Source organism: Temnothorax curvispinosus, unplaced genomic scaffold (genome assembly GCF_003070985.1).
Source record: "Temnothorax curvispinosus isolate PA1 unplaced genomic scaffold, ASM307098v1 QBEX01016178.1, whole genome shotgun sequence".
Classification (NCBI taxonomy): Eukaryota; Metazoa; Arthropoda; class Insecta; order Hymenoptera; family Formicidae; genus Temnothorax; species Temnothorax curvispinosus.
Window position 1 is genome coordinate 36,098 of NW_020225958.1, and position 24,112 is coordinate 60,209.

At 32.4% G+C, this 24,112-nt stretch overlaps 3 protein-coding genes across 10 annotated transcripts; 2 read left to right on the plus strand and 1 right to left on the minus strand.

The window, feature by feature from the left end:
- The first annotated feature begins 193 nt into the window (after nt 1-193).
- Nucleotides 194-9,418, plus strand: LOC112466421 (kinetochore-associated protein 1). Of its 3 annotated transcripts, none has more exons than XM_025034491.1 (31): nt 194-380; nt 758-996; nt 1,118-1,219; nt 1,308-1,431; nt 1,554-1,720; nt 1,822-2,021; nt 2,100-2,563; nt 2,636-2,827; nt 2,936-3,354; nt 3,424-3,592; nt 3,686-3,781; nt 3,875-4,066; nt 4,152-4,282; nt 4,382-4,493; nt 4,599-4,833; nt 4,919-5,057; nt 5,135-5,283; nt 5,348-5,598; nt 5,682-5,977; nt 6,046-6,203; nt 6,299-6,502; nt 6,639-6,754; nt 6,824-6,933; nt 6,996-7,117; nt 7,204-7,574; nt 7,649-8,010; nt 8,091-8,282; nt 8,377-8,608; nt 8,681-8,983; nt 9,074-9,157; nt 9,281-9,418. In XM_025034491.1, the coding sequence occupies exons 1-31, from the start codon at nt 243-245 to the stop codon at nt 9,311-9,313; spliced, it is 6,102 nt and encodes a 2,033-aa protein (XP_024890259.1). In that variant the 5' UTR covers nt 194-242; the 3' UTR covers nt 9,314-9,418. The 3 variants fall into 3 exon arrangements, with proteins under 3 accessions (XP_024890259.1, XP_024890260.1, XP_024890261.1); XM_025034492.1 differs by having other exon boundaries at nt 5,348-5,589; XM_025034493.1 differs by having other exon boundaries at nt 1,566-1,720; nt 9,281-9,417.
- A 29-nt stretch (nt 9,419-9,447) lies between these two features.
- Nucleotides 9,448-12,836, plus strand: LOC112466423 (protein phosphatase 1 regulatory subunit 42-like). Of its 3 annotated transcripts, XM_025034499.1 has the most exons (6): nt 9,448-9,762; nt 9,843-10,148; nt 10,234-10,468; nt 10,553-10,675; nt 10,741-10,884; nt 10,960-11,093. In XM_025034499.1, the coding sequence occupies exons 1-6, from the start codon at nt 9,544-9,546 to the stop codon at nt 11,091-11,093; spliced, it is 1,161 nt and encodes a 386-aa protein (XP_024890267.1). In that variant the 5' UTR covers nt 9,448-9,543. The 3 variants fall into 3 exon arrangements, with proteins under 3 accessions (XP_024890267.1, XP_024890266.1, XP_024890268.1); XM_025034498.1 differs by having other exon boundaries at nt 10,234-10,675; nt 10,960-12,836; XM_025034500.1 differs by lacking the exon at nt 10,553-10,675 and having other exon boundaries at nt 10,960-12,836.
- A 102-nt stretch (nt 12,837-12,938) lies between these two features.
- LOC112466422 (mesocentin-like) lies at nt 12,939-24,072 on the minus strand. Of its 4 annotated transcripts, XM_025034496.1 has the most exons (12): nt 23,783-24,072; nt 23,328-23,666; nt 23,067-23,239; nt 22,582-22,724; nt 21,769-21,855; nt 20,932-21,165; nt 16,977-20,522; nt 16,338-16,445; nt 16,053-16,163; nt 15,466-15,570; nt 14,758-14,964; nt 12,939-14,683 (listed from the first exon to the last, which is right to left on the minus strand). In XM_025034496.1, exons 1-12 carry the CDS (start codon nt 23,803-23,805, stop codon nt 14,504-14,506), a joined length of 5,256 nt encoding a protein of 1,751 aa, XP_024890264.1. In that variant the 5' UTR covers nt 23,806-24,072; the 3' UTR covers nt 12,939-14,503. The 4 variants fall into 4 exon arrangements, with proteins under 4 accessions (XP_024890264.1, XP_024890262.1, XP_024890263.1 ...); XM_025034494.1 differs by lacking the exon at nt 21,769-21,855 and having other exon boundaries at nt 23,783-23,908; XM_025034495.1 differs by lacking the exon at nt 15,466-15,570 and having other exon boundaries at nt 23,783-23,908.
- Between the last annotated feature and the right edge of the window lie 40 nt (nt 24,073-24,112).

Consider the following 24,112-nt stretch of genomic DNA (forward strand, 5'->3'; position numbering starts at 1 on the left):
AGGAAACAGTTCAATATTAACACATGAAATTCAAAAGAAATCTGTTTCTGTGATGAAATTATATACATTTATTGTGCGCAGCCCCTAAAAGCACTTGACCGATTGCCAATCGTCAAATTTATAATAAAAACTGCAGCGCCATCCGTGGAATGTAAGGTGCATTCTTGGCGCTTGACGCTTGGCGCCCAAACGATCGAGTGCGATGTCACGTGGTCAGTACGCTCCACGCTCCTAACCTGAAAATGACTTCGTGGAGTAGAATACAGTCGGGCTTCGATGTCAATGATGAGACTATTAATTTTGGGACACGGATAATCGCGGAAAACAACGGTTCGCTGTACGAGGCATGCACCGTGGCGACGATTCAATCGTTTGAAAAGGTATTCCCTGTTCCTTATTCACGATCTATCGATCTGCCACTATGCCACATGCCGGTTCTAATTTGACATTTTCTGTTAATGTTTCTGAGAAAATGAGAAAATCAAGGGCATTTCGCTAAAAACGGATGACTAAAAAAAACACGTAGTTCCTGACGTAATTTTATTTGCAATAATTGCTTTTTTATAATGTTTAAATCCACGTGAAATGCGCACGCGTCGGTATTTTGTATTATTAAAGCACGTATTTTAAATTTGACATTGATTGACTTATTGTTAGATTCATTAGTCGTTATATAAATTACAAAGTGATTATAGTTATTACAAATTAAAATATAATGCATCATTGAAATTAACAACTGTATATTTTTTTCTTTAAGGTGGAGCAACAACCGAATGTTATAGCATCTATTCAACATTCCAAGATTTGTGTAGCAATTGACAAGTCTATTACAATCTTTAAAGATGAAACGTGCGATGAAATATTATGTAATATTAGCTTTCCCTCCATGATAGCCAGTTACTCCGTTTCCAAGGACGGTTTCTTTTTATTTGTGGTGCTCGCAACCAGGATTTTATACTGTTTACATTTATCGGATGGAAAAATAATTTTTACCAAGTAAATATTCGAAATTTTTTATATAAATAACTAAATATTATCTGAAAAATAATATCTTTGTCTATTTTAAATATACTAAAAATATAATTTTGATGTCTGCATAAATAATTTCTAATTACAGAACTATACCTGATAACGAGGGTAATGTGATAGAAATATTTTTGAAGGAGCAAAGTGAAGAAACATTCATAATTCTTGTCACAAATACTGGAGCTATTTACAGGTATATTTACTTATATCCTAACATATTCTACTACTTTTTATCATTGATTTTATAATGATTAATAAATGATTTTCTATAAATATTTCAGATTCTGCAAATTTTATCCTAAAGCTTTAGAAATTGCATTTACTAGTGATGATAAAGTTATGGTTGCAGAATATACTGCAGATATTCAATGTTCTCAGCTGTTTAAAGGATTTGCTCCTTTGAAGGTAATTTGAATTTTTTAAAAGAATTTATTAATACTTTTATGGATATATTGATTGCATTTTTAAGACAAAGTTATGTCAAAAATATTATGTTTTTTTTTTACTTTCCACATCAATTTATAAAGAGTGTGTTACAGTTTCTTAATGCTACAGTAGAAGCGCCATCAGAAGAACTATCGATAGCTATAGTTGGAACAAATTCGATATTTACTTGGCCTAATGAACAATACATTAATTTTCAAAGTGTATTTTCTTTTGGATATAAAAAGATAAAGTCGCTGCATGGCAACAGGTAAAGAAAAATTTTAAATTACGCTAGTATATAGGTAATTAATTTGTATTTTTCAGTTTCTATTTTAAGTTGTATAATATATAAAAAATATTTTGTTTTAGTAAAATGCTTTGTCTACGTACAGATCAGATATTAAATATGATATGTCTGAATACATTTCTTACATTGAAAATATACGATGGGCCAGTGTTTGATTTCAGTGTAATACATCATGATGATGCTGATCATTGTGAAATTTTATTTTTAACCCATTCTAAGGACAATTACGCTACGTATATTTTACGTGTTATTTCTTATCCAGGTAAATATGTTATTTTTATTTGTGAATATTTTGATTTTTGTGAATTAAACATGAGATACTTTGTATTTCTTCTTTTAGATTTTGAACAGAAATTAGAAATCAACGTATCTACCAATACTTATTTATTGGATGTTTTACACGCTTCTGACAATCTATTTTATATAGAGGGTATTATATCTACTGAGACTGGTATTATCGACACGTTTAGAATAAAAACGATATTGGAAAGTATTCCCGAAATACGTTTAGCGAGATTATTAAAGAAGAGACACTTTGATGCAGCTCAAGCTTTTGCAGAAAAATTAAATCTTTCAGTGGAACCCATTTATTGTTCTAAAGCAGCATTGCTCGTGGAACAGCTCAGTCCCTGGGCAAAAGCTGCTTCTAATTCAGTTAACGTAGATACACTGATAAATATTCTAGATAAAATACAAGATGTGCAATATGTGATTGAATGTTGTAGTAAAGCTCTCATTTCTGATTATATACAAATGAAACGGATATATTCATATGCTCGGCAAAGAATAACGCAAAATATTAAGGTATTTTATATTTTTTCCCTTTATCGGTATACATTCTGCAGTGTTTTTATATTTCATTTATATTCTTTGTAGATAAAAGATATAAATGATTCGTTGAATACCAGTTTATCGGTAATAAACGACGCTTTATATAGACTTGAGACTTTCCAAATGATCCAAGATACCGAGGTAGATACATTATTGAATGACGACGCAACTATGAAAGAATGGATACGATTTTCACAAGCAAATTTATTAGAAGAATGTACTACTCGTTTGAACATGGTATTATATGATTATTATATACATATATTGCGAGATGTAAAAAAGGGAGAAGTTACAAGAATTGTTATGTCAAAATATTGTACTTTACGATATTTAATATTTCTATAGGGTCAACTAAAATCTGCTACGTTAATTTGGACGAGACATCTTCCTGATCTTGTACAACATATATCTATGCAGACTGTACGAAACATTTTTACAATTTTACCTGAAGATGTGGATCCATCATATTTATGGCCGTGGCTTATTCATTTTATACCAACATTATTATCCTTATTACCTGATACAATAAATGAGATTATGTCTTGGAGTTTAAAAAAATTAAAATATCTTGAGATATCTCATCGTACAGTATGGCCAGAAATTGGCACAGAGTTTGCTAAAAAGTTTATAAAATTGCTTAAATTTGAAGATAATCAATCGGTGTATTTTCATCAAGAGTACAGATATCAGAATTCTCTACTGAAACAGTTTATGGTTCTGTTTCAAGCTTTATCCGACATTCAACAACTGAAGATTGTTTACAGGTCAGTAATATCGTAATTTTAAATTAGCTCATAAACTAACATTATTAATTTTTTAAAATTATCCAATAGATTGAGGGTACCTCTTGATATATACATTGACTCACCTGTAGAAGCAATTTACATGTTGTTGGATAAAATACATATTGACCAAATATCGAATTTTGCGAACACATTCCTAAAACAATACATATTTAACAATAATTTACAAAACGATACTGTTCTCTGTACATATATCCAGGTTCGTATAATATTCTCATTATCTGGTTTTACATACAAAGACATGTTGCTTATAATGTAAAAGTTTTTTCTGATAAATATTTTATATTTTTAGAAAATTATAAAAAATTCGTACAGTTGGTGGTTTAACGAAGAAGCCGCATGGGAGAAAAGAGTTACTATTTTAATAGGCCTTATACACAATATGGAGGTGAATATTAGAGACATATTATTTGCGACATTATAATTTATAAAATATCTTTTTATTTATTTAACGCAACGTTTTATGTTACATATTTATAAGAAACGACTGGAGCAAACTTTGATAGTTTTAAGAAAAGCACCGGTGCCCTGGAGTTCAACTATAGCTACTCTAGCAGAAACAGGCATTAATTACGACCACAGTTTATCTTTTAAAATTAAAATTGAGTGCGATTACGTTCCAATAAAGCTCATTTTAATGAAATATGGATATGCAACAATTGGTGTGAATAATGTCGGTATAAATTGTAGCATTATATCTTTTATGAGCATTATATCTCTATGTATGTTGTTACATTACAAAATTATTTATATTTTAGAAATTAATATCGCGTATAATAAAAGAAAATTGCGATTCTATGATTAACGATATAGATGTGCTAACTAGAAACGATCAGCAATTAAGACAAGATGCATTTTGTCGATGTTTAAACGTACGATTAAATGAAAAGTATGTCGTAAAAAATGTATTATTCTAGTTTGCATAAGGAAAAAAGTTGTACGAATATAAAGTACTTATTTATTTAATCTATTGCAAATATTGTTTTAGGAATTTCGAAAAAGCAATGGATATAATACATCATTTAGAAAATGATGTTGCTAGCGCTTTATATTGTTATGAAGGAATTATTAATTATATTGTCGCAGCTTTCTCTTTTCAGGTAAATTAAAAATTGACCTTTGATACAATCATTCATTGAAAATTATTTTTATCTATAAATTATAATATATATAAAGATATAATTATATTTAATATTTACTTTTAGAATGCAACGTCTTTGGTCTATCATATGGAAATATTGGGTTGCTTAGAGTTTAAAATATATAACTTATTAACACAGTCAAGTGTTTGTCCCTATCGTTGCAACAATATTATCAAAATGATAAAAGATTTAAGGTCATTGTATGCACTGAAGAAATATTATAAGATTAATATTTCTTTGAAAGATTATCACACGCAAAAGTTACTTGTGTTGCAAAACTATATCTCAAAATTTTCAAGTAAAAATTTTAATTTAATTTTTGTAACTAGATGCAATATACATATACTTGTTAAAAATACAATTTACATATGATCATTTAATAGATATGAAGGAGAACGATTGGACAATTACGCACAAGACAGTTATTAAAGTTGCTAAACTGCTAGGATTAGAAAAGTCATATGCAACTTTATCTATGTTAGAGCAGATGAAAAACTTAAACGAATTAGAACAACTTATTGAGTAAGTACTTTACGTATTTTAGTCTTACATTTTTTTCCATATGTATAACATTATTTATTTCTTCTGTGTTTTTACAGTGATGATAAAGATTTAAATATGGTGTCCGAAAAATTTAAAAATATACATAAGATGTGCCTATCAATACTACAACATGCTGCTGTAGACACAAACGTTGTAAAAGTTGTCAAAAACTTAAGTATTTCGATGTTAAATACTTGTCAAGACAGTACGTATCCAAATTGTATTAATGATTCAAATGGTAATAATTATGTCGCAAACTAATATTTCAGGTGATTTACAATCTGCATTAATGCTTTACACTTGTATCAGTGCATGCCCAAGTTTTTCTACCCAAGATTGTTTTGATGTAAAACAGAGACTTGTAACGCAATCTAATTGGAAATTGTATACAATTTATAAAGATCAAGCAATATCTTTGGATGAAAAATTGTTGTCTCTGTTTAAAGGCGCAATGTCTCTGCACTTATATCATTCAAATCAAATCGACAGTAATGAAATCATAAAGTACGATGTATGTATTGTAAGTTTTATACATATATATGCATATAATCTCATTTGTAAAAAATAGTTTGTGATATATCAGTATAGTTTGTTTATATGTAGGACCAAATGGATCAATGGCTAACTGGTTTCCTGGAAAATATGAGAAAGATGCAACCTCAACACAACGATTATTCTTTACTGCAAATTTTCAAAACGTTTTATTTCATGTATCTTAGCACGTCTGTAAGAAACGAAAAGATATTAACGGAAATGAAATTTATATTATCACAGCTTTTGATGAATTTATTGAGAAAGTTATGCACCGGACGATCATTCGATCTGCAATTAGGGCTATCGGTTCTCTTTATGTTATCAGAACAAGAGGCGTGCAGTTGGCTTTCCACAGTTTCTACATCGTAAGAAAATAAATCTATTTTTCGATAATTAATTTTCGATAATAATGTATAAAGATTTATATTTGTAGATTTCAGGCCGACCATATTCGGCATTGTACAATCTCAACTTTGGGATATGAATATTCGCGCTTGGGGCAAAATCGATCATTGATACAAACGTTTGAGAGTTACAAGCTATTGCATATTTGGGCACAACGACTGTCACGTTATTCAATAACTTTTAAAGGTACGCTCATGCATTATCATCGAGTCTATTTTTATATTAAACGCAAATCTTGTTATACATATGTGTTAATGTATATATTTTTAATACATTTACAGAAGTTTTAACAAATAGTGCTTCGAGCAAAAGAAAAATTTTACAGCAGATCATAAACAGTAATAAAGAGAACGTGATTCCTTTATTAAAAGATTATTGTTGTAGCTTTGGATTTAATTTCAATGATTGCCTTTTGAATTATTTACAAATATTACTAAAAACGTGGAATCCAACGATAACCGTTTCGAAAACAAGCGCAAATAAAGGTAAATGATATAAGGAAATAATATGTATTTTTGTGACAATTAATTTAATATTTGGATATTTACATATTTTTATACGTAGATCATTTTCGTATGATATTGATGAATACCAATTTAATAATTGAGTAATATATTATAGAGTTACTTATCTGTAAAGATGAAATCGATGAATTAAGAAAGAAATGTAATGCAGTTGTTGCACAAATGGAAGATAAATCCATGTTGAAGCGATGTATCTTTACGTTATGGGAACACGTAAGCTATATATAAAAATGTTGGATAGTATAGTTTCTTATAATGTGAATTTTACATTTAAATTTCCAGATCACATTTTACCACTATGAAGTGTTCATTATCCTAATGGATCTCATAGGAGACAAAAATATGGAAAAGAGAAATTATCTTTGCTTCTTGCAAAATTACACTCGGAGCGGGTAAATTATAATTTCGCATATATTAATTTTGAATTTAATAATCATACTATCAATCATGATAGGCTTCCTACACCAATGGAACACGATGAGTGGATACAGCTTAATCCTGGACATAGTACGTTGCCGCCGATAGCCCAATGGAGACTTCCATTCTTGCTTAAAGTCGATATTTGGAAAATCATTAGTAAATATATTTCAGAAATAAATTTATGGCCAGCACTTGGATGATTAGTTAACTTCATTTCACATTTTATTAATTCTCGTTACTAGCACCTGAGTTGAATTTAAGAACATACGGCAAGTGGCTTGACATCGCACCCGTACTTAATTTGGAGGCACATCTCATATGTACATTAGCTATTAAAGGTGAAGTGACACAAGTATGGGGAAATAATTCTACCGCATCGAAAGATACTGCATGGTCGCTTTATCCGAAAAATACCACGTTGCTCAAAGATATCAAGAAATGTATACAACGGATGACAGATTCAGATGGATTCTATTATGGTACTGCAGCATTGTACTATGTCGTAAATCATACACCTCCGGGTGCTGATCGCGTTGCTGCCGCGAAAGAATGTTACGAGTATGCTCAGCTGGCGGCACAGAATTCCACTAAATTCGAAGAAGGAATGTTAGAAGTACGGTAATCTCTGTGTAAAGTACGTGTCTGTGTTGTAAAAAATATATTGACTTCTATGGCGTTTACTTTCAGAAAATTAAATCCAAATATTTGAGATTTACGTCCGAGCATATTCTACGTACGTACGGATTGGAGAAAGATGAGTATCTTGCTCTAATCGAAAATCCGTGCAAGCTGGTGTATGAATTGTATAACGAAGAAAGCATACCATTACGATATCGAACTGCAACCAACTACAGACCCGATATTAACGCTGCTGTTAACGAGCTGGGTAAACTGTTCTCGTTGAATACGATAAAATTGCGTATGGATTTATTGGAAGAATGGCTACAATCTAATGCCAGGTATACCGAATTGTCTCAAAGCTTTACAGAGACGTTTCTAGCGACGAAAGAGTCTGATCAGAATACCAACTATGAAGATAATTTACTTAGGTAATATTGCTGGTACACCATTTTTTTTATATCGTCAATTTCTAAATCAACAATTGATTGTGAAATATACTTAATTGTAGGATATGTTATATGCTGGAATATGGAGATATGGATTTGTTTGCACAATTTCTTATAAACATAGGTTTCGGCAATCGTCATGGCGAGACTGAATATAGTTGTAACGTACGATATCGAGTATTTCGAATATTGCAGACTGTCGTTGATACTACAACGTTAGAGGAATTGACCAAGCAAGATATATGTACCTTTAGGTATAAATAATTATAATAAATTATTGTTTATTTTATCGCCAGAATATAAATTTATCTTGCATATTAAAACGTTGATCTCACTTCAATATTTCAGAAAGTATATGAAATCGTTACAGTACGCCGGCAAATTGGAATCTTTAGGATTATGTTACAGCGTTGATACGTTTGACACATGTTGTAAACGAGAGCTTGTGCAGATATTATGGAAAAGTCAGCGTCACTTGCCCTATGCTCTTTCTGTTATAGCGCAGATTTGTATTGAGTTTGAAATCAACGATGTTCTACTTTGGGACGATACTTTGAGTCAGATGACGAAATTGCGAATGGTTATCGATTTTATGTGAATCATCAGAGATATTCTCTTATACCTCAAAAACTTATTAAACGTGTATTTTTAGGTGAGCGACTTAAAGAAAGTTTTATTGCAATTACGAAATAAAAGTGTCATTGTGAATTGTAACGGTTACAAAACGGGATGGCAATTGATTATCTCTGAACCGTTCGGCGAGATGGACATAAATCCGAATCTGGAGAAAATTGATAATTGCATAGAGGCGATTTGTCTGCTATATTCGTGTCCTGTGGCACATGAATTAGACTTCACCGCTATCGTGAAAAATTGTTTCCAAAGTAAACAGGCACACTTGGCTGCTGCACTTCTACCATTTTTAAATGAATCTGAAAAAAAGTTTGTTTTAGAGGTAATTAAGAGATAATCAAGTATTTTAAATTTTTATATTATATGCAAGAGAAAAAGAAATAGAGAGAAGAGGTAATATTAATTTTTTTAGGCTATTAATAAAAAATCTCAAATCAAAGAACTCGTAGAGGATTTGAATCGTTTATCTTCTAAAGGAGTACTCACGGTTCCGCATGTAAGTTGCAATAAACTAGTATTTATATAAAACATATACTATCATAAAAATTAAATTAAATGAAAAAATATGTTATTTTGTTTTTATAACCACATTAATTAAAATTATTATTTTTCTGTTTAGAGTCTCGCCATGGTACAAAAATCTATACTGTAAAGGTCAAATCGAGGAAAAATCTTTTCTCTGTATCAGATCAGCTCGAAGATAAATTTTATTATATTTGATTGAGTTTTACTATTATTTGATTGAATTGTGACATTATATTATAATATATAAGAAATAAACTTCTTTTTTATACTATATCTCGCTTTGGACATGAAGCTACAGAGCAAAACTCAATTTACCTGATATTTCGTATCGTCGTCGTCACGTTCTGCGTTTGATCAATGAAACCCTGCGACCATCTTTACAGACCGCTTGTTGCGCGTTCATATTCACGGTCTTTTCATATTTATCTTGCAATCATGGTGAAATTGACAACAGATATCGTCGAAAGGAAATGTTCTCAAATATTAACTAGTAAATCACTCAGTAAAACGATAAAAAAAGATGAATTATGGAAGTTGACTCATTTACATATGAATGACATGTTTATCAGCAGTATTGTAAGTTATATATATCAATTTAATAAATAAATTATATGTAATTCATTTTTAATGTGTACAAAATTTCACATTTTACATAGGGTAACATCGCTATTTATAGAAGCTTAAAAGTCCTCTATCTTCAGAATAATAATATATCGAAAATAAAGAATCTACATTTTGCATGTAATTTGACACATCTGTATCTACAGCATAACGCTATAATGAAAATGGAAAATTTAGAATCTCTACAGAATCTCCAAAAGCTTTATCTAGGACACAATAATATTATTGTAGTTGAAGGATTGCAAAATACAAAGAAATTACAAGAGTTGCATGTCGAGAATCAAAAGATACCACTCGGCGAATCGTTATGCTTCGAGCCACGTAGCGCTTTTACTTTATCTGTAAGTGTCATATAATTTAAATCTCAAAGACTCTTTCATCATATACGGATTAATCGTTGAGATTTGTTTAAATTTTTTCTCTTAGATGTGTGTAAAAGTTCTTAATATTTCCGATAATAAAATGACATCCTTGAGAAATCTAATAGGATTTCAAGAATTACACACGTTAGATGCAAAAAATAATCTCGTCGATAATGTGGACGATGTAACTACGACAATAAGTACATTGCCTTCTTTAAAAGATTTATCTTTACAAGGAAATCCTGTTACATGGTCTTACAGATATAAGGAAAATCTGATTGCTAATAGCGTTTCGCTAGGTAAAGTAAAACATGTAAATCATTCTTTGCCACTTATTATTCATATTTATCACTCAATTATCAGTTTACTTTACGTACATATAGCTAATCTCGACGGAAAAATTGTAACCGACATTTGTCGAAACTTTATGAAAAAATTTAAAATGGAGAAACACAATCGACGTACAAAAAATGCAGCTAAAATCCCATTAGGAGATGATATAACAAGTATGCCAATAATGATTTTTCCGTTTAGATAAGAACGGCAATTACAGACAGAAAATTTATTGTAGGTTCTCTGAACTTGCCACCAGCCTTCAAAAGATCTATTTCAAGAGCAATTTTCCAGCATCCTGGACCACATTTGTCTATAACAATTACCCCTGGATCTCTTTCGGTAGGAAGTCAGCTGCAAGTGTTTCCTCCTTGGAAATTAGGTAAAAAAAAAGAGCAAAGAAGATTATTAATATCTCATTGATGTATTAGTAAAATATTTTTACGTGTAATATTAGCATCTGGCATCAGAAGTACTAAGGATAATCATATAACACCGAGGCCGTTTTGGGGTAACATAAATAAAAGCAAGGAGACTCGTTTATCGCGCTCTCACGTCAATAATAAAGCAATTGCATTACCGCTTATTTAATGTTTTTCATCAATCTTTAAACAATTATTATTATATATATATAATGTATTTAATCATCTTGCTCTAGACTCTGAATCATTATTACAGGACATAAGTTATGATTGTAAAGAACTAAAATTTTTATGTAGTTAGATATAATGTAAAATAAAATAACACATTATATGCAATAAAGACAAAGATTTGAATCACAATATTATTTTTATAGAACTTTCTATCAATAAGGCTACATTTCCATTACTTTCATATGTACTATTTAAGAATATTTTCATAAATAGAATTCAAAACACTGCAATGTACATATTAAATAAAATCATGATAGTTGCAGGTTGCAGGTAAATATCAAATAAATTCGCGTAAATTCGCAATGTTACGCGATACAAGAATTTCAAATGCAACAAACATATAATTAATCTTTATATAAGCTGGGTAATTATTACATATTTTAAATATGCAGTATATTTTCAATAAACTGAACAACAAAAGTGTTAAAGTATAAACTTACAAACTTACACAACTATATTTGTACGCTGCTTGAAGATCTGTACATTATTCGTAAAGCTTATTTCATATGATTATTTATTCATGTAAATGCAGTAAATCAATTTATAAAATTAATAAAGCAATATCTGTACTCTGAAAATCAGAGAAATCTGGGTTATTTTTCTATTTTAATGACTTCGAATTATATTGCTATTACATACATGTGTTCTCCAAGCAGACTTAACATAAAAGTATACTCTTAAAAAACAGGAATAAATAACGAAAATAATACAAATATTTATATGACATACATATATATATGTTAGTCACTATAAGCATGGAATGTTAGATACAATATAAAACATAAACATCTTTTAGCTTATACGATAAAGAAAAAGAAATAAACCGAAAAATGATATGCAGCTTTTAAAATGCTATTAAAATGTTATTCACAGAATCTTGAGACACCTGTTTCGCGATATGTGTATATGTAGAGGAGATGATACAGGTAATCATTTCACTAGCAATCATTTAGGAATTATATAAAATCATAGCATCGTCTTGAGCGTATCTAAAAATATGATCTTATATTATGAAACAGTACGAGATGTAATGAATCAATATATGTATATTTCGTGGCACACAGGCAACTCGCCATTTATCATATATATATAACGTATAGAGAAAGCGACCAGTATTATGAAATTTCTTACGTAAATAGGCTGTGGTCATCCTTTGCTCCTTATAATAAGATACAATGTTACTTTATTTTAAATAAAATCTAAAGAGAAATAGTCGAGAGTGGACTATGTCTTAAATAAAAAAAGAAATACTAAAATCAAGCATTTTATATATATATAAAATAAATATTTTCCGTAATCTGTAATAACAAAACAAAGCATTAGGCAAGAATAAACTATGAGAACAAAACTTCTTCCAAATTCTTAGAGATATTAATAATTTACATTTTTACAAAAATGTAAATGTGTAAGAAACAAGAACCCTTCCCTCGGTTATAAAGTGTATTCGTATTTTTCATTTAAACGAAGCATTTATATAGTAATGTTATAATAATAGATAAAATAAAAAAAATAGAATCTAAATACTATTTATAATTAATAAAAAATAATACATTAAAGAACAAAGGTATAAACAAGCCTGCTGTTAAAATACGTACAATATATTCGTATATTGATCTTTCATTTAAAATAATTTGCGCAAACTAAAATGTAATACAAAATACAAAGCTGCAAAATTAAAAAATGCACCATTCTTTTCAGTGGAAATTTGTGTTAGATTTTATTTATTCAAATCGCAATGTGAATTGTAATGAACGTAACTCACTAAACTAATAAAAAGTTCATGTAAAATTGTAATTTTATAATTACATAAGCTACAGTTAAATTTAGACATATACGCTGACCAATGCACATCATTTGCTCTTGGTATAAAGTTTTATACATACATACATACATATATGAGCTTATTTGTATAATAATCATTATAGTAATTGAAATATAATGAAATCTACACAGTTTCTGTCAATATCTTTCATAATTATTATATAGCTGCAGCATGAAAAATTATACAATACTATTACTAACAGAATTTCTGTATCCTTTCTAAAACATAACATATTAACATTTTTTAGATATACGGAACTATGGCGATTTCAAATATTTCAATTAGCAATATACATATATGTATGTATGTACGTATATATATTAATATGTAACATATATTCTGACTCTGTCACACAATGTTATGTAATAACCGTTTGGAAAGCAATTATCAATTTCACAGATAGTCAAACTATACATATACTTTTTGCCGAGAAGCTTATCTTATTGCATTTAAGCATTACAACAGATAATATGTAGTGTGGAGCTATTTTGCTTAATTATTACTCTTAATCTTACTTTCTATCCATTCATCTTTGAGGAGATTTTTTTAACGAATCGATAAAACTGTTATATATTTGTAACCCATTGCAACATATCTTACTTGCTTCTTTATGCTTACTTGCTTATTACGAATATTATGAATCAGACTATTTTTTTTTACTTACTGTTAACAACTCGTAATATATTATACTCAAAGATGAAAGAGAGAAAGTAACGAGCTTTCGTTAGAGGACAAAGGATTTCGATAAATCGAAGAGAATATACTTTTAATAGACTTGGTTGATTACATATAAATATTTCGACATTAGTATTTCAATTTGGAATATTCTGATATTATTTTACTGCAAAATTTTAAATAATTGTTGCATTGTATTGGTTACTTTGTATGACTGTAATTATTTCTCTTTTTATTGTTATGAAATACTCAATTATCAAAATTTTAAGTTGCAGGGCACCCCGTCTTTTATATATCTATATATGTATATATAATTATCGCCATAACTATGTATAAATAGTTTATCCATTTGTTTACATACATACATAGCTATGTATACATTATATAATATTTATTTATGTTCTCGTGTATATAAATACACCTTAGTTATTTTAATGTGAACACTGTAGTTTATAGTACGAGGTACCATTCTCTCTTTATTAAAAAGATTTCATTAATATTTCATTCCTTTCAACTATCAAACTCGATTTTCAATCGAGTTTAAGCTCGAATCATTGGGCAAGCCGTAATCAGAAATTTTCTCTCTTTGACCCTCTTAAAAGAAAAAGTATAAAGCTTAATATTCCTTGCTTCATTTATAACTTCGTAAAATATTTAAAGACTTATCGACATTTTTATAGCATATTTCAGTCTGGTTCTTTTTATGACGCATTAAACAATGCATTCAATATATAGCATATACTGTAAATACCAATTTGTTTTCCTAGTCTCTAAGATTACGAATCGTTTTTGTTATTTATAGACCAAGAGTGCCCCCTTTTATGTATATATGACGGACAATCCTCTACTAATTACTGCGCCGTTTGCTGCTGTATTTCTATCTTTTCCACTGTCATATCCGGATTCATAGCAGTGGCCTCTTGTATCGCTTCTGCCAAAGCTCGATCGTGATCAATCGGATCACCATCCGATTGTATTGTTATCTTTTGTTCCACTCGTGTCTCAACTACACCATCTTTCTCCGTTTTATACTGTAAGACAAAAAAATATTAAATAAAAAATTATTGTAAACAATATTGATTTGGTTAGCATATAATGTACCAACCGTTATAGTTTCAACAGTACGGGTTTTACTGGATATAGTTTGTGTACTGACTATCTCTCCTGTGGCACTGTAGTTACCATCTTCACTTTCGAGAGCTACTTTTCTTGTTTCAGTTGCCACTACAGGTACCGTTGTTGTCGTCGTCACATTACTATCCGGTTCTCCTGTATAAACGTGCTTCTCAGTTGCGATCACGGCTGGATCTCCCTGGATCAAGATTTAATCACAATTCTTTTACTTAAGAGCTCTTTTAAACATCAATGAAAGATAAAAATAACAAAGAAAGATATAAAATTAATCGATATTAAAAATTAATAAGAAAAATAAGAATAATAGACAGTCCAGAAGATGAATCAATCTCACAAATCGATTTACCGAGATATATTTACATTTATGATATTACATCTGCCTCTTCGATTATATATGTACACCTCCGATAATTACGTATAATTCGCTAAAGTTGCAAAATAGTTTTCTATGTGGATCTTTGCACATCGCACAAAACAATATAAAATACATTTCTTTTAAATATTATGGAATATCAGCAAAAATATCTTAATGCAAATGCACCGGATTGGGTTAGCTGACAAGGCAAAATGCTAAAATTTTTTACGTGTATGAATACCTGTTCCCCGTTGTTCTAAATATGCATTATCTTCCGCTCCGTTTTAGTAGAAGAAAATTTTCGACCGTTACTCAATGGATTACCTGATAATATTGATTGTAGAAAGCTTGTTGGTCATCGTCAAGATCAATCGGTGTACCTGAATCTCCGCTGCTCGAACTCGATGTACTTAGCCTTCGTGAGAACAGCTACGCCATGCAACGTGTTAACCAAGCCGGCAAAATTATTTACAAGAAACAAAAATAAAAAAATAAACAATTCCGCATGAATATGAATAAATGAGGCTAACTGAATTATTGTTAAATTAATATTACAATTATATTTTTAATCCATTTAATAATAATGATATAATGAATGATATTTTGCTGTAAGCATTATTTATGCATGTATAATATAATGAAGTGTTAAGATAATATGACTTTTTCAACTAAAAATCTTTACATAATATATTAATATTTGTATATGTGAAGTGATCTTTTATGCATATGTGCTACATATGCGAAATGATCGTATGTATACAGCACAGTTACATGAAATGATATATATTTAAATGTAAAATAAGTTAGATCAAAATCCAAATAATATCCACGTAACAATTTGCAAAAACGCTTACATGCTTCACCTATTAATTTAAAGCGTATTTTTATTAAAAAGTTACGATTGGCATTACCTGTTCGCCGGAAAGCACATGACTCGTGGTTCGAACCTCTTGTGTTACTACACGTTGTTCCTGTCTCGTAGCACTAGTCGCAGTTGTATGTGCTACAGTTTTTTCCTCTACCTAATGTAAAAAATAAATTATAGCAAATAATAATTTGGCAAAATTAAAGGAACAAAGAATATATGGAATGTATGAATAAGTACATTACAAATATTTTTATTGTACGTAGCACAGGCTTTAAATAAATCTGCATTAATATGCTGCGAAGTGACGCTAATAATGCTCATTACAAACCTGACTTGTCTTCTGATTTTTTTCAAGATCCTCATGCATCGTAGCGGTACGTGTAGTGACAGCTGTCGCTGTCATGTACGGAGTTCTACCATCATCTGGTGCCTCTGCCTAAATACAACTACCATGTAACTAAGATCTCAAGATACATATAACTAATATAAATAGTAATTAGAAAATTTAACGAGAGTGCGAATTAATGAATAAAATATGATCTCTATGCATTGTATCATATTTGACGACACAGAAAGAGTTGTTTGCAAGAGAGAAAGAGAGAGTTTGCCTCTATATAAGATATAAAAAAATATAATTATTCAACAATTCAAATTCTTCAAGAAGAGTACTCGATATGTAACTTCTTTACTAAACATTTATTGCAAAATTTTAAAAAAATTCCAACTATGCATAATCATCCTAAAAAAATCTGTCACTCAATTTCATGCAATATATTTGAATAAATAAAAAAGAGCATTTTGTATTGATTAACAAAAAAAATCATATCATAATTTATAATATAATTTATAAGCATGCAAGGTCTTGTTTGTTCAGTATGATGTCTGATGTTACGTTAAATGTTCGACTATTAAAAGGTTGAATCGTAACGTGTCTAATTTAGTCTTTTATTCTTTCCAAATGTATCACCTTGTTGACGTGAGTAGAGACCATAACTTGGCCTGTACCACCGGGTGTAAGATCCTCGATCTTTTCCTGAATATTCTGTGTCACACCTTCCTGATCCTTGACCACCGATTGCTTGGTTGTTGTTTTCACAATTGTCGGTATCACAGCTGGAACCGCAAGTTTCTTTAATTTCGTCGCAGTGGATTTTGATGCCTCTTGTAAATCCTTCAGAATCGTCTTGCTGTCCACTAACTGGCCGTTGTTTCCATATATCACACCGTCTTTCACGTACGATCCGTCCTCGTCGAAAAGTTCCTGATTGTACGGTTTTCCGAATTTGTCGTAAATCTTGCCGTCTTTAACGAAACCACCATCAGTTCCGAATGGTGCTCGTGCGACCGGTTTTCCATCCTTGTCACATACTAGTCCTCTATGTACCATTGTGATCGTGATAGTCGTAAAATGTTTATCGAGTGGTTTTCCAGTAGGCGCGCAAATTATTCCATCCTTGACGACATTTCCTTCGGCATCGAAGCTCACCTGTTTCACCGGTTTTCCAGTTTTATCTACCACGACACCTTGTATAACTTTCAGACCTTCTGGCCCGAATGCCTCCTGCGTTAGTGGCTGACCATTCGCATCGTAAACCTTGCCGTTTTTGATGAAACTGATTTCCGGTGGTAAATTTTCATGAGAGAGAGGTTTCCCATTGCGTCCATAAATCAAACCATCTTTAATGAAATTACCATCTTGGCCGTAAGCGTTTTGGTTGAGGTATCTTCCCGCGTCATCGTAAATCCTGCCGTTTTTTACTACGCTGCCTTCGCTGTCAAAATTGCCATATCTTAATGGTTTCCCGTCATCACCGCAGACTAAGCCATAACGGACGGATGTAACGGTGATTATGGTCTGTCTTTTGTTCAATGGCTTTCCGTTCGGTCCATACAGTAAACCGTTTTGTATGGAACTGCCGTCGTTGCCGAACGTGCCGTGACTGAGCGGTTTTCTATCCTTTCCATAAACAATACCGTTTTCGATGAAATTACCTTCGGTACCAAACGCGGCGTGATTCAAGGGTTTTCCATCCTTTCCGTATATCCTACCCTCCTCGATGTAGCTGCCACCAGGTAATTCAGATCCCGCGTTCAGTAATTGGCCTCCCCAGCCGTATATAAGGCCATCTCGAATGTAACATCCATCTGGCTTAAACGCACCTTGTTTTAACAATTGTCCATTCTTGTCATAGACCACTCCATCTTGTATGTAACATCCGTCGGGTACCAACGAGGATAGATTTTTCGAATTTCCCTGGTTATCCGCGATCTTTCCATTATTCACCGCTATATTGTCCGGGCCTTTATCATCTTGAGTCAAGGGCTTGCCGTCTCTACCTACGATAATGCCATTCCGAATGGTGTTGCCGTCGGGACCGAACACACCTTGCAACACGGTTCTGCCATCTTTACCGTAAACCAACCCGCCCGCGACATACGAACCATCGGATCCAAACGAATCTCTGCTCAAGGGCTTTCCCGAATAGTCGAATATTACACCATTGACGATAAAACTGTCTTCCGGTAAACCTGCGTTTAAGTTCAGTGGTTTACTGTCGCTACCATAAATAAGACCGTCTTTGATGTAACTACCGTCCGGTTTAAAGAACGAGAACTTTAGTAATTTGCCATCTCTGCTATATATCTTGCCGTCTTTAATAGCCGCACCTTCGGGCACAAACGAATCTTGATTGAGCGGCTTTCCATTCTTCGCGTGAATAATACCTTTCTTTATATAGCTTCCGTTCGAACCGAATAATTCATGTTTTACTGGTTTGCCATCTTTCCCTAGAATCGCACCATCCTTCACTACAAATCCATCAGGGCCGAGAGTAGCATTTGACAATACTGAACCGTCCGCGTTGCGTAATGTACCTTCTTTGATTACAAGATCGTCGGGTTTAAAGAGACCTTGAGATAATGGCTTGTTGTTTCTGTTGTGCACTAAACCATCTTTGATGAAATGACCGTCGGCTATTAATGGAATTTGACTTAGAGGTCTGCCATCCTTTCCATGTATCACACCGTCTTTCACGAAGCTACCGTCGGATTTGTAATACGCGTGCTTAATGGGTTTGCCATCCTTGCCGACTACTTTGCCATCCTTCAAGTGAGCACCGGTCGGTAGCAAGGATCCTTGAGTCAAAAATTTTCCATCTTTCGAGTAAATTACGCCGTCTTTCACGGCAGACCCATCGGAACTGAAAGACTCGTGTTTGATCAGTTTACCGTCTTTCGAATGAATCTTTCCCTCCGCGATGTAATGGCCCTCAGTACCTAACTTGCCTGTATTATGCGGTTTGCCGTCTCGTCCATGTATTAAGCCGTCGCAAACGAACGTGTCATCAGGTATAATCGCGATTTGATTCAAAGGCTTGCCTTCTTCGTTACATACTATACCGGCAACTATGTACTTTCCGTCTGCATTGTACGATCCCTGAGTCATAGGTTTAGATCCCGACGTAAATATGAGACCCTCTTTCACGTACGTTCCATCTGCACCTAATTGACAGTGTTGAACCGGTTTGCCGTTCTTCAGTGATACCTTTCCCTCTTTGACCACTGCGTGATCCGGCCCGAGAAAAGACTGTTTCACCTCTTCACCGTTAGGAGAATAAATAATTCCATTCTTTATCGAATTTCTATCTGTACCCAATATTTCCTGATGGAAAGGTTTGTTATCTTTCCCGGTAATTATGCCATTGCTAACATGAATTCCATGTGGTCCGAAGTCTGCCTTCTTCAGCAGTTTACTGTCTTTTCCACAAATCTTACCATCAATTATTTTGCTACCGTCTGGTCCGAGGTGGCTCTGATCTAGTGGTTTACCTTCTTTGGTATAAATCACACCTCCGATGATTCTCGAACCATCGGGAAGAGGCAGAATGTGATAATCTGGTTTGGATTCCACTGGTGCTGGTGGGATTACTACAGATTGACCGATAGTATCTCCATGTTGACGTTCACTATCAATAAAAGCCGTTGTTTCGTCGTTCTTTTCAATGCCTGCTTTCGCAGCATTCTTTTGCTGTTCTTTAAGGGCAGCAGACTCCACATAATTGAGCCCTGGTGTTTTCAATCCTGGTGCTTGTTTGTCCGCTTCTTTCGTTTTTCTCTTTTCCACAGATTCCGCTACTTTCTTTTCTTCTCCCGGAGCATAGTTAAATGCTAATCCCGTAGCCTTCCGACTAGCTGAAGTAGGCGATTGTTGATCCTGTACACCTGGCGATGCGGGTCGGTCTTCGTACGTAAAACCATGTGGAGTAAATGGCTTTCTTGTAGGCGAAGCTTCCGTTTCTTCGTAATCGTAAGGCTTCGTATAACCAGGAAGTTGAGGAGATTTTGTAGGATCTTGGATTTTATCTGCTTTTTTATCAACTTCTTTTCCCTGTTTTTCCAATGTAGAAAGGTTTGATTCAACATCACTTTTGTCCGTGGATTCATCGAGTTCTTTGTTCTTTTTCTGTTTCTTATCCTTGTCCTTCTTGATAAACAGGAAACCGCCAACAGGACTCTTGGATAATACATAAAATACATGCAGTACAAAATACATGCTATATATGTAATATATGTAATATATATACCATACTTTTGTCACATTTAAATGAAACTAAGAATGTCTACGTATTAATGTAACTTTATTATGTCTGCAAAAATATAAACTAATATTCGTGCAAACTTGAACTATGCGTATGTACGTAATCAATGGAAAAATAACTACACATTCAATGAAACATTCTTTTAACATCATTATTGAAATCTAACAAAATACTTATGGAATTATAATATTTTAAAATAATGGTAATCATAAATGTTATTTATGAAAAGATACTTAAAATAATTTTTTCTAAACCATACATATACTTTATGTAAGATCATAAAAAGCAGCAACACGCGCGCGTACGACACAATATAAAGCTTACCTTAATTTTTTCCTTCTTTTCCTTATCCATTTTTTCAGGGGTTTCTTTATCCTTCTTTTTTAATTCTTTTTTAGACAGTGATTTATCATCAATATTGTCAAGATGAGCATTGTCATTAATCAGATCAGTATTATTCAGATCATTGTGATTTTCCTTTTCGTTTTCGTTCTGTTTATCCTTCTTCTTCTTTGATAGACCACCGGGCGGTAGGACAGCGATTCCTCCGACCGGTTTCTACAAGTAAATTTACCCAATCACACGTCGCTTCATGCAACAAGCATAAAGCTGCTACACTGCTAAAATAATACTAAAAACACGAAAACTACCATGTTTCAAGATACAATGCATGCTTTATGGATTACGGTCTGCGCTCTCAAAATATGTATGTTATAATTATCATTATTTATTGTGTTAAATCTGTTTTTGTTAATAATATAACACTAAACTTTTGCTTAATCTAACACAATTTATAATGCTACACATTTAAACGGTATTCTTATTAAATATAATAACAATCAGTCGCCATAAACTAGTTTCATATTTATGCCTAAGTCTCATTGAAATTCTCGACTTACAATAATAAAAAAAAAAAAAATTCTCTAAGAGTCTTATTATCCACATGCTCACATTGCTAATATTGCTCAATGCTTAAATAGGTAACTAACATCCCACATTGAGGCGATGGCCGTATAAGTTTTACAAGAAATATAATTAAGAAAAAAAATGTAGCAACATGCATTGGAAGAAACAAAACACCAAGTGGTCACATACAAAAAACAGCATTGAAAAATATATAGAATTAATTAAGGCAGAAGTGCTCCAGATAAAATTCTATACCTTTCTCCCACGATCTGCGTCATATTCCCCTTCCAGGCTACTGGTACTGCTAGCTGATGTTGTTCCGGCACTTGTTTTTCGTGTGAGCTATCGGTGTTAGTTATGTGTCAGTTAATAATAGGGACATCGACACTCCAAAGAAAAAAAAATTTTTTTTTAACTTGGGGACTTCCTGGCGTATCTCTATGAAATTTTTACTAATGTATCGAATCCAATTTTATTTTTTTATATGTCAAAAATACGTGATGTAATAACTCTATATGTGTTGTATAATATAAATTGCCATGCTTTTGTTGCAACATTGGATCCGAATCTGTGTACAGTGTGCGTTGAAATTTATTGCGTAGGTAAGTCAATAAATATATTGCGCAAATCGATACAGATTTATCAATACAAGATTAATTAACATTATAAACTTGTGAAAAGTATAAATTTACTCTACTGACTCACCCACGCATTGATGGAGAACGTGAGCCAATTGGTGTTCCGCGACTTCTCTGATAGAAATTTTTGCAAAAATGTTATATGCATATATTTTATTGCATTTTTAATTCGTCGCGAAAATTATATTATATCGCGCAAATCTTCATCATAAATCATCATTGTATTTTTTTTGTAATTAAAAGATTAGTTTGAAAGCGTAGACCGCAGACGGGAGTTAAAAGTTATGACATACATCGTTCATAAATTTTGCTGTCAGTCAAAAATCGGTTTCACGTTCGCATGACGAGAATTCATGCATACTCTAACATTCTAGCAGGTTATTTTAAATACAAAAGAAATGGTGTCTAACAAACGCATGAACGTTATTACCTTCTCTTTTTGCTTCTTGATTGGACTAGGCCGTCGGTCTATATGTTCTATATCATCAGGAAGCATTTCAGGCTCGTAGCTCATAGTATGCCGTTTGCTTGGTTCGGAACCGTATGTTTCAACTGGTTTAGGCCCACCTAATGCTGTACAAGGCAGTCACACTACTTCACATCTTAGTATAACACAGATTTAAAAATGTAATTATAAAAAGGCACTTGTGGTTTATAGCGGATATTTTAAAAATCTTTTGCAGAGAGTGAAATAGTGTTTACAATAAGTCGATAAAAAAAACCATTCTAACAATAAAACTCATGCTTGCGCAAGCTTGCTGTGTCCTAATGAAAAATTTTCAAATCAGACATAGTTCTGAATAAATGTATGATGTTATTAATCGTAGCAATTTAAATCTCCACTAAACCAACATTATTATGTCACACATTCATATTTTAGAATATCATTCACAAATGACAAAAAATCTTATTTACCATCCATGCTTCTGGATGTGAGTCGTCGGCCACTCAAAGATCTCTCAAATTGTGGAGGTTGCCTATCGATAGGAGTCTTTTTCGTTTCATAGTGAGTTCTTCCAGAATATCGAAAACGAGACCCTAGATGCGGAATTAATCCCACTTTCTTTACAGGCTCCGGACTCATAAGTCTGTAAAAAAAGAATTTCGCACGCGCGCGCATTTTATTAAGATGTATCGCAAATAAAAAAAAAGTTACGAATTATAATTATTATTTACCTGAAGAAAGTATGATGCTCAACGCACACTTTCCATAACTTTTTCGCTGCTCTGTGATTCGCTAATTTGAATCCGATTGTAGATTCAAACTGTTCGAAATCGCCGGGTCTGATTTTAATGTAGAAATTATGCCTCTTGTAAGATATTTTCAATATCTTTGGCCAGGCAAACCTATTAATTCTTAAACGGTCCCTATAAACAAGAAGGCCCGAAGCGCATACACCTAACATTATATCAACGCCTTCCGAGTCTTTCGCGGGGTGAAGATCTACGCCATACATAGCTAATTTTTTCGCATTTTCGAGATAATGTAATTCTGCTTCGGCGGGTGTTTGGCCTCTAAAAGATGACGAAAAAAATCGATGTTGTTACTTGATTAAACAATCGATACATTTTTCTTTTCTTCATCATAAAAATCAAAAGAGTAAAATCGTTTGCGTAAAAACAAAACTAACTTATGCGTTTTATGCAGATCCATTACTTTCTCGATTAATTCGGGCGTTTGGTTAGGAGCAAATTTAAAATCTTTCAAATATGTCCTTCCATGTTCCTCAGGATCATAATCTCCAACTTCTGATTGAACGAGATAGGAGCCCAGGAGAGCGTGTGTCACAAAGGAACAAAGTAAACGCCCTGTAATAATATCGTTTCTGATCTGTAGGCATAATTGATAACGCGTGATATCTTCGTGCAATTGAGCTGGATCCGGTGGGTAGAATTTTACTTCGAAATTAAACTTCCATGGTTCAGCTGAAAACATACGTTAATTTTAGAAAACATTTCTC